Genomic DNA, 11,100 nt, shown 5'->3' with positions numbered 1-11,100 from the left:
GTAGAGACTAGGAGCTTCACTGAGAGAAACACATGCACTACACGTGTACTACACATACACTACACGTACACTACACATTCACTACACATGTACTACACATTCACTACACGTGTATTACACATTCACTACACATACACTACACATGTACTACACATTCACTACACATACACTACACATGTATTACATATTCACTACACATGTACTACACATACACTACACATGCACTTCACATTCACTACACATGTACTACACATTCACTACACATACACTACACATGTACCACACATTCACTACACATACACTACACGTGTATTACACATTCCCTACATGTGTACTACACATACACTACACATGCACTTCACATTCACTACACATGTACTACACATTCACTACACATACACTACACATGTACTACACATTCACTACACATACACTACACATGTATTACACATTCACTACACATTCACTACACGTGTACTACACATACACTACACGTGTACTACACATTCACTACACATTCACTACATGTGTACTACACATTCACTACACATACACTTCACGTGTACTACACATTCACCTCGCGTGTATTACACATTCACTACACATACACTACACGTGTATTACACATTCCCTACACGTGTACTCCACATACACTACACATGCACTTCACATTCACTACACATGTACTACACATGCACTACACATTCACTACACGTGTACTACACATTCACTACACATTCACTACATGTGTACTACACATTCACTACACATACACTTCACGTGTACTACACATTCACCTCGCGTGTATTACACATTCACTACACATACACTGCACGTGCACTACACGTATACTACACATGTACTACACTGCATGTGTACCACACATACACTACACATGCACTACACATACACTACACATGCACTACACATTCACTACACATGCACTACACATGTACTACACATTCACTGCACATGCACTACACATTCACTACACATGCACTACACATGTACTACACATACACTACACGTGCACTACATGTGCCCTAGATGGACACTACACATGTACACCACTTGTACTAAATGTGCACTACATGTACACTACGTACAGTACACTAGATATGCCCTACACATACACTAGGCATACACTACCTGCACACTACATGTGCACTACACATTCATTACACAACTCTTAATACACAACTCTTAATACAACAGCAGAACAGCTAAATACAACTGGACCCATCCTCCACTAAACCAGACGATATCATCTTTACCCAGAACCATAACCAGAAAACATCCACTCAGAGGTACTCTACACTGAGAGGTTTCTACTACAGATGATATAAAATATGTATGAAACTTTCCAAAAAGAACTGAAGCCATTTGGAAGATAGGTCAGTCTCATGGCTGATCCCATCTGTGTGACCTGCTGAGCTTGGAGTGACCGGGATCAACTGGATCAGTCAACAGGGTAAACTAATGACCCGTCTCCAGGGCCTGTCTCTAATCACAGTGAGAAGCTTAAACTCGGATAACGTCAAGAGTCAAGATTCTTCAGTCTGAGGGGAGAGTCTGAGAGGAGTCTGAGGAGAGTCTGAGGGGAGTCTGAGGGGAGTCTGAGGGGAGAGTCTGAGGGGAGTCTGAGGGGAGTCTGAGGGGAGTCTGAGGAGAGTCTGAGGGGAGTCTGAGGGGAGTCTGAGGGGAGAGTCTGAGGGGAGTCTGAGGGGAGTCTGAGGGGAGTCTGAGAGGAGAGTCTGAGGAGAGTCTGAGGGGAGTCTGAGGGGAGAGTCTGAGGGGAGCTCATCTGTCCTCAGTGAGTCCTGCATGCATCATATTTACACTCGGAGGGGTTGTGAAGTCACTATCATATCTGAAATTTAACACCGGCAGAAAAAACACACCAAAACATCCGCCCAGTCTGCTCACAGGATGTGTGACCGTAGCCATGGCGATACCGGTCTGAGGATGAGGACGGGCCGAGGAAGAAGGCTAGAAGCTCTCACCTGTTTGCTGTACTTGGCGTTGGGGCAGCTGTAGTCGGAGCACTGGTCGGAGCTGAGGGACATGGCATCCGCGTTGCCCCCGCAGTTGCCCGTGAAGGTGTTGGTGGGGGGCAGGTCCTGCACGGCCTGGTGCTTCTTGCCCTCGGCGGGGGGCGAGTTGGGCAGGAGGTGCACGGCGGGCAGCGGCGAGCTGGACTTGTAGTGGCGGGCCAGATCCGGGCTGGACTGGTGGCGGCGGGCGCCCAGCCGGGGGCTGTTGGGGTGGGCGGGGTCCCCGGCGGGGGGGCAGTACCTCGCCGCCATGCGCTCGCTCACCTCCTCGTCCTCGTCCTCGTCGTCCCCGGCGCCGCGCCGGCAACCGTTCACCGTGACGATACCGCCGTACAGCGAGCGCTCGGCCTTGGCCCCGCCCCCGCTGCCGGCGGCAACACCGCGCTTGTCCCGGCGAGGTTTGCGGCCCCGGTCGGCCTGCGTGCGCAGGGGCGCCGGCTGCGAGCCGAAGAAGTCCTCCTCGGGCTCCTTCTTTCCCGCCTCGTAGCCGTTCTTGCCCTGCGGGCCGCAGTGGCGCGCCGTGACCACCAGGAGGATGACGAGGATGACGGCGGCCGCCCCGGCCAGCACGCCGATGGCCACGCTCAGACGTTGTTTACCCAACACCCGCTCACTGTCGGGGTCCCCCGCAATGTCCAGAGAGAGGGGGACGCCCAAACTACGAGCCACCTGAATGGAAAAAGGAGAACCGAGAAAGAGAGAGAGAGAGAGGGAGAGAGAGACAGAGAGACAGAGGGGGAGAGAGAGAGAGAGAGAGGGAGAAGGAGAGAGAGAGAGAGAGAGAGAGAGAGAGAGAGAGAGAGAGAAAGAAGGGGAGAGAGAGACAGAGAGAGAGAGAGAGAGAAGGAGAGAGAGAGAGAGAGAGAAGGAGAGAGAGAGAGAGAGAGAAGGGGAGAGAGAGAGACAGAGAGAAAGATAGAGAAGGAGAGAGAGAGAGAGACAGAGAAAGAGAAAGAGAGAGAGAGAAGGGGAGAGAGAGAGAGAAGGAGAGAGAGAGAGAAGGAGAGAGAGAGAGAGAGAGAAGGAGAGAGAGAGAGAGACGTGGATTATAAATGGTGTGTCTGCCCTAATGTAACTGCATCCTCATTTTACACACACACACACACACACACACACACACACACACACACACACACACACACACTCACACAAACCCTGACAGACAGGCACACACACACAAGCACACACACACATACAGATAGACAGACAGACAGACAGACACACACACACACACACACACACACACACACACACACACACACAACTATGCTCAGACTTTTCAATTATCACATCAAGGCCAGGATACTCAATCATAATTTTACAGTGCAAGTGAATGAGTATGTATGTGTGTATCTGAGTGTGTGTGTGCATATATATCTGTGAGTGTGTGTGTGTGTGTGTGTGAGTGTGTGTGTTTGTGATTGTGTGTGTGTGTGTGAGCATGCTTGTGTGTGTGTCTGAGTGTGACCGTGTGTGTAAAACCGTGTTTGTGTGTGTATGTGTGTGTTTCTGAGTGAGTGTGTGTCTCTGAGTGTATTTTTCTGAGTGTGAGTGCATGTCTGATTGTGTGTGTGTGTCTGAGTGTGACTGTGTGTGCATTTTTCTGAGTGTGAATGTGTGTGTGAGTGTGTAACCGTGTTTGTGTGTGTATGTGTGTTTCTGAGTGTGAGTTTGTCTCTTGAGTGTATGTGAGTGTATGACTATGTGTGTGAATGGTACCTCTGCCTCACATCTATGTGGGTCAACGGCAATTTGAGCCATGAATATTTATCAAGCCCAGACATTTTACAGAGTGATACGCTGCTATGATTTCCTGCAGTAGTACAACTGCACATCGGTCAACAGCTTCCTGTCACCAACAACAGTGAGAGTCTGTTGTCCCTGCTGCCTGTGTCTCCACTCACCATCACGCCTCATTCAGCTCTAACTTCATCACCCAGTCCCGTACCTTCCTCAGCTTTATCAACCTCTATTATTGTGTGTGTGTGTGTGTGTGTCTGTGTGTGTGAGTGTGTGTGTGTGTGTCTGTCTGTGTGTGTGTGTCTGTGTGTGTGTGTGTGTGTGTGTGTGTGTGTGTGTGTGTGTGTGTGTGTGTGTGTGTGCGCAGCACAGTAATCGCTGCTGTTGTGGTTTTGCCTGCTACTAGAGCTGCTATTGTCCACGCTTCCCTGCCTTGGCTTAAACAGAGGAGCATTAAACCATCGGCCGCTGCTGTGAGCCCCGTAGAAAACAGGGGGCTGTATTCTTCTCTCTCTGCTGGACTGCTGTCGTGTCTCTATTGTGGCATTGCAGTCTCGCTGCTGTGTCTCTATTGTGACATTATTGTCTCACTGTCTCTATTGTGAATCTCCTGGAGAACTCGGGTACCAATCAACCCAAAAGCCGTCCAGTCTAAAGAGTTGTGCTTGACTAGCAACACTTCTAGAAGAAAGTTGATCTCATGGTCATGTCATGAACATTGTATTGCTTAGTAAAGGCTCCCAGAGCGTCTACTGTCTATGGTGACCTTTTGGCCTCTGGTAACATGGTCAGTTATGCTTTGGTAGATGTCTACTGTGTCTATGGAGACGGGGCCATACCTGGGCGTCCACCAGGGTGGCGTTGGTGAGACTCTCGTTGATGAAGACGTGGACGAGGGCGGTGGCACAGAGCGAGGGGACGCCACTGTCGTTCACCTGCACGACCAAGCGGTGAAGCCCCCTGTGTCTGCGCTCCAGGGGTTCGGCTAGGGTGATGACCCCGCTGCTCACCCCGATCTCGAACAGGTGGAAGGGGTTCCCGCCCACGAGGGAGAAGCGCAGGTCTGCGTTGGAGCCTGCATCTCCATCGGCGGCGCTGACGGTGCGGACGACGGTGCGCGCCCCACTGGCTGGAGGCAGGAGGGTGTAGGACTCGTTGCTGGGGGCGGTTACTGACGGAGCGTTGTCGTTTTCGTCAGTGACGAAGAGGGAAACGGTGGCGGTAGAGGAGCGGGGCGGGTCCCCGGCGTCCACGGCCCGGACGCGGAACGTGTAGCTGCTGCGCCGCTCGCGGTCGAACGACGCCGCGGAAAAAATAGTGCCGGTGTTGTTCTCGATGGAGAACATGTCCGTCCGCCTGTGTCCTGCTTCTGTCCCACCATCGTCCTCATCCTCCTCCACAAACAGGCTCAACTCTGCATTCTCCCCCTCATCGGCATCGGTAACAGTCACCATGCCAACGGGGCTGTTGGCCAACAGGTTTTCTTTGACATAGAAGGTGAAGACCTCCTGGACAAATTTCGGGGAATTGTCGTTCCTGTCAGTGATTTGGACGACAACTGTGGTGGACCCCTGTAACGATGGAGAGCCCTTGTCCCGAGCGATGACCCGGAACTCGTACCGCTCTCTCTGCTCCCGGTCCAGGGTGCCCGTGGCACGGATATCACCATTGTCAGCATCGATGTAAAACGCGCCGTTTACCGAAGGGTCCAACGAGTATGCGATTTCTGCGTTTTTGCCGCTGTCTGCATCGGTGGCCACCACGGTGACCACCCTCTCTCCTGGGGAATTGTTTTCGGCGAAGTGGACCTCCACCATGTTCTGGGCAAACACGGGAGCGTGGTCATTGATGTCCACCACCCGCACCATCAGGGTGCTGTTACTGGACAGGCTGGGACTTCCTGAGTCCACAGCTACGATGGTGACACTGTAGTCCCGTGTAGCCTCATAATCCAACAGCGCCGACGTGTGCAGGAAGAACTTCTTCTTGTTGCGCTCGAAGGCATCGTCGGTGGCCGGGGGAGGGGCGAGCGCAGTCTCACCTGCCGGTTTCAGCGTGAATGGGACGTCGCCCACCACCGTGCAGGTGACGGCGCCGTTCTCGCCCTGGTCGCGATCCGAGACCTGGACCAGCGCTACAGGAGTGTCGACCAGAACGTTCTCTGGGACCATCGCAGCGCCATCTCGTACGAGAATGCGTCCGATTTTGCGGATTTCCACGACGGGTACGTTGTCGTTCTCGTCGCGTACGCTGAGCACGACGGTGGCGCGGTCGGAGCGGGAGGGTTGGCCGCGGTCCCGCGCGGTCACCGTGAAGCGAAGCTGCGCCACTTCCTCCCGGTCGATGCGGTGCAGGACGCTGAGCCAACCGGAGGCCTCGTCCAGGCGGAGCAGCCGCCGCACGGACTCCGTCGCTGCCCCGAACACGTACTCCAACTGGCCGTTCACGCCCACGTCTCGGTCCGAGGCCCGTACCTGAAGGACTGGCGTGCCGGGTGGCGTGTTCTCTGCCATCTCGGCCTCGTAAACCGCCCTTTCGAAGCGGGGGTTGTTGTCGTTGACATCGGTGATGGAGACACGGAGCAGTGCCTGGGAGGACCGGGGCGGACTGCCCCCGTCCCGCACACGGAGCATGAGCTCGTAGGAGTCTCGCGCCTCGCGGTCCAGTGGGCCTTTCACGATCAGCTGTGGCTGCTTCTGCCCGTCGGGCGTGTCAGCCACCTGCAGCTCAAACACACTGCTCCTGCCACCTGGAACAGGCCCCGCCTCCATGGCCCGCCTCCTGTCGCCTCCGTTTCCTCCTGCTTGCACGCTCGCAGGTCTCCGTGACGACTGGCTCCCATCACGGCTGTCCTGGACGAGTTCGTAGCGGTCGATGCCGTTGCGGCCAAAGTCCCGGTCGGTGGCGGTGGGAAGCAGATAGAGCGTTCCGATTGGTCGATTCTCCTCCACAGAGAGCGTGAGCACAGGGGAGGGGAATGAGGGCGTGTTGTCGTTGATGTCAGTCACCACTACACGCCCCTCAAACAGATCCACCCAACTCTGCAATGGGCCAATGACAGACACCTCAAAGTCCAGGAAGCACTCGTTTTCGTCAAAGATCATCTGGCACTGAGGCAGCTTCTCGCGGTCGATCCGACGACTGTTTGTGGTCAACTCCCCGGTAACGTTATCTATCTTAAAATACTCCGCGCCGGATTCCAGCGCGAACGTCACGTCTCCCGTGCCGATCCCAGAGGTTGACAGACCGAGATCCGCAGCCACGTTCCCGATGCGCACGTCGGCCGGTCCCTCTTCCGCCACGCGGTAGCGCAGCGCTGAGTCCGCACGCGGGAGCTGACTCAGCAGCTGCAGGGCGAGCGCGAGGTAGCAGCAGAGCGCCGAGCACACTGCACCAACACGCTGGCTCCCCATTGCTGTCTTCCCCCCTCTCTCTCCCTCCCTCTCTCTCTCTCTCGCTCTCGCTCCCTCTCTCTCTCTCTCTGCAGTTTCCTCTTGCCCAGAGCAGCACGCTTCAGACCAGTTTGCTAATGAATTACTGCCCAAACGGCCGATACACAGAAAGACGTGGGTCCTGTTTTTGACGCGACTTCACACTTCCTTCACGTTCAAAAAATAGACCTGAAATATCCTCTTAACAGAAAGCCCATCGCATCGCCCGTGATAAAATCCAACTGCCTTCACTTCCACAAATAATATCCCGTTGTTGTTTCAAGAAGCAAAATAAAGCGAATTCATCAGTTTGTCGGACTTTGCCCGGTTCATTGAGATGCTACGGAGCAGCGGTCCCTCTCGCGCGTCCACTGTTTCAAACTGCAATGCAGTGCAGCACAAAAGCGATCTGTCCGTGACTCCAGCCCGGGACGCTTTCTCGCCTTTACTCGCTCACATACGGACCGCTTTGTTCCCGGAGGGGACCCGAGTGAGCCCTACTCGCTTTTTAAAGTCCTTCCTACCGATTTCTCGTCCTCTTACCTTGGAAGACAGCAGAGGAGGCTGCAGGAAATGCCTCCGCAGTCCGCTCGCGCTCGGATCCCGCTGCGTTTAACTTAAGACGCCGCGCCGTTAGTTCGAGTTATTAAAACAACCTGGTTCCGTTCCGCGCGGAGCGAATAAAACACCCCGAATCAAAAGTAAATCCCCTGGAAGTGGCGGCGGCGCGTGAGAAGTGTGAGGTATTGCGTCTTTCCCCAAGTCCCGCATCCCGGTGCACGCGGCTCCGCCTCCCCTCACCTGCACGTTCTGGCGCACTGCACGAGCGTCGCTCAAACGATGCTGCAGTCCCTCGCGCTCGCTCGCGCGCGCCCCCTCTTAAGCCTGGTTTATACTTTCGCGAGCGACCGTAGCGCGCTACTCCGCCCACCTCGCGCGACCCTGCGCGAGCGGTGTAGGCGTTTATACTTTCGCGAACGTCGCGAGCGTCGCTGCAGTGTTCTCCGAAACGATAGGTGGCGATAGGTGGCAGTGGAGAATAAAAAACCCCTGCAAAACCGGTGAAAGAACATTTTTACCTGACCAGAGCTACATCATCCAATTGCACACCCGGAGAGCCAACCGCAGTTTTAGACCTGCAGTTCTAGACCTGCAGTTTTAGACGTGCCGTAGTTTTAGATGTATGTAACGTAATATCCAGATAGTGTTTTAGTATGTCGCGGGAGCAGATGGAAGAATGATATTTATAAGCAGCAATAATATATGATAGATATATGATAATGTCTGAAGGTCATTTTTGGGTTATCGTAATGTTTATGTCATGAATGTTTATGTGATGAATCTGGCTAGCGTTAGTGTGTCTTAGTTCATTAGTTCTGGCTACCTTTATGGCTATTTAGTAGCTTTGATTAAATTTGAAACAACTTAAAGGAAGGAAATTAGCACGTACTACGCTACTATTAATACTAAAAGTAGTAAGCAAGCTAAAGTAGCATTTCCCCATCATTATTAACCCATAAGAACCCAGACTATGTTCTGAATATTGATACAATTGAGCATATTAATATATGATAGACATATATTTAGTCTGCTAAATGCCATAAATGTAAATGTAAATATGATCGGTCTGAAGGTCATTTTTGTGTTATCGCAATGTTTATGTCATGAAGGATGAATCTGGCTAGCGTTAGTGTGTCTCTGGCTACCTTTATGGCTACTTTATAGCTACTTCGACTTTGAGAGAAATGCTAGTCCTGCGAACGTAAGTTGTTGCGGGGGGGGGGGGGGGGGGGGGGGCGAACGTAAAATGGACAAAAATTAAGTATTATATAGCGATCGATCGATCGATCGCCAGTGTTTGCGCCAGAGCGAACTGGTAACTCATTGAATCATTATATATATATATATAGAGAGAGAGAGAGAGAGAGAGAGAGAGAGAGAGAGGTAAATAAACTAGATTTTTTTTCGGCGTGAGAAATCGGATGTGTGGCGTGTGAGCGAAAAACCCCAAGTATCACATAATATTTGCTAGTTGCATGCCAATGAAGGTATACAAGTAAAATAAATCACTCCTAACATTCTGGAAACGTATGCTTACTCACTGAAAGCATCCGGACATTATGCAATTTTTGCTGATTTAATATAAAATAGCCTATGCCAGTAATCCAGTAGTTTAATTAAAAATAAAATATCTTCAGGAGACAAGCTGTGTGTGTAAATGACAAAATTAATCCAAACTCCCTAAAAGAACAGGGAAAATGAGGCGTACTACTTCTATTTAAATACAAAATGTGGTGTACATTATCGTTTAAAACTTGTCAAATGTTAGAGATTTGGCTAAAACAATTGAGAATCAATGGGCATATTTAACAAATAAACTCTTTATACAATGGATTATTACAATATACAAGCCCCTGAGCCTACGGCATGCATTGGAACTGCTGGTCTAGAACTGCAGTTGGCTGTCGTTAGCTACATTCCGAGCCGCTAGGTGGCGCATGTCTAAAACTACAGCACGTCTAGAACTGCAGGTCTAAAACTGCAGGTCTAGAACTGCAGTTGGCTCTCCGGCTGTGCAATTGGATGCATCTCGACCAGAGACCTATATACACCAGGCATCAAACATAAATATGGCTTTGCAATGTTGTCCGAAACGATATGTGGTAGTATAAAGAAACACCCCTCAAAAAAGGGGAATGAACATTTACCTGACGCATTTTGATGTTGCTTTGTGTTTCAGGTTTGAAAAGTGCTGGAATTTAGGCTAAAGTACATTAAAATGTTGAAATTACGTTAACAAATACGAGCCTCTTGTAATTCCAGGACGAAACATGAGAGAACGTGAAGACGTTAAGATTTGGCGTTTTGAAAATAAACAAATAAACAACCATTAAATAATGTGATAAAAAAGCGAATTATTTCGATTCATTTCGAGTATATGTATAAATATTTAACTTAATTAAGTTTAACGTGCTGGGAAATACTGAAATAGACCTTTAAAGTGACGTACAAGTGCTTTAATTCCACCTTATAAAGGTGTATGAACCCGGCAAACATGACTTTGTCCATCGCGCTGAAGCGCGGCGCGCGCGCGATGTTACAAAATTCGAGAGGTGCACGACCTCGCGCCGCGACAGCGCGCGAGGCCCTCGCGCACGGGCGGAGCCACAGCGATTACGTCATTTTCGCCGCGCGGACCCTCGCGCCGCTCGCGGCGCGTCGAGTATAAACCAGGCTTTACACACGCGCGAGCCACTCTCCCTGCCCTCTCCATTCACCGCAACGTCCCCCCGCCACGTAACACCATCCGTGGCAGCTCGCGCGTGTCACGTGCCTCTTCCCGTACGAGTGCTCTCTTATTTAAACTGCCCAACAAAGCAGAATAAAACCTCGCACTTTTCACACTAACAAACCAACTAAATATATTTCACAGGCGTCTTCTAACATTACAAAAGCGGGTTAAGAAGTAAAACCGTGTGCGTTAGATAAAAACAATACAACTACAACATAAGATATAGAATAATAAAATAAAGAACTGATCAAACACTTTTCGCCTGGTGACGTGTTGAGCGGTCCATAACGTCACTTTATCCCGGTCACCGCACGTGCGCTTCTCTTAACGACTGTCTAAAAGACGCCACGTGCGCACATTTTAATGAACATTTATGCGCGTCTTTGTTAAACTCATCGGGGGCAGAAACATCACCTATGGCGCGATGTAGCTTTCTAACCTAACTAAGGGTCACTTAGTAGACATAATCTACATAATTAAATATACTGGTGTAGTGTTTTTATTATTAGTAGTAGTGATATGATATTATTATTATTATTATTATTATTATTAATAGTAGTAGTAGTAGTGATATGATGTTTAT

General features: G+C 50.7%; 1 protein-coding gene across 1 annotated transcript in view; it reads right to left on the bottom strand.

The window, feature by feature from the left end:
- pcdh7a (protocadherin 7a) overlaps positions 1-8,243 on the bottom strand; it is a 47,855-nt gene extending 39,612 nt beyond the window's left edge. The window contains exons 1-2 of the mRNA XM_077012650.1: positions 4,634-8,243; positions 2,004-2,723 (exon numbers count right to left, since the gene is read on the bottom strand). Coding sequence (XP_076868765.1) covers positions 2,004-2,723; positions 4,634-7,207 — 3,294 coding nt within the window. The 5' untranslated portion in view covers positions 7,208-8,243. The remainder of the gene's footprint in view (positions 1-2,003; positions 2,724-4,633) is intronic.
- Positions 8,244-11,100: the final 2,857 nt, after the last annotated feature.

This window comes from Brachyhypopomus gauderio, chromosome 1 (assembly GCF_052324685.1).
Source record: "Brachyhypopomus gauderio isolate BG-103 chromosome 1, BGAUD_0.2, whole genome shotgun sequence".
In the NCBI taxonomy this organism is placed as follows: Eukaryota; Metazoa; Chordata; class Actinopteri; order Gymnotiformes; family Hypopomidae; genus Brachyhypopomus; species Brachyhypopomus gauderio.
This window is presented reverse-complemented; position numbering and strand designations above follow the sequence as displayed.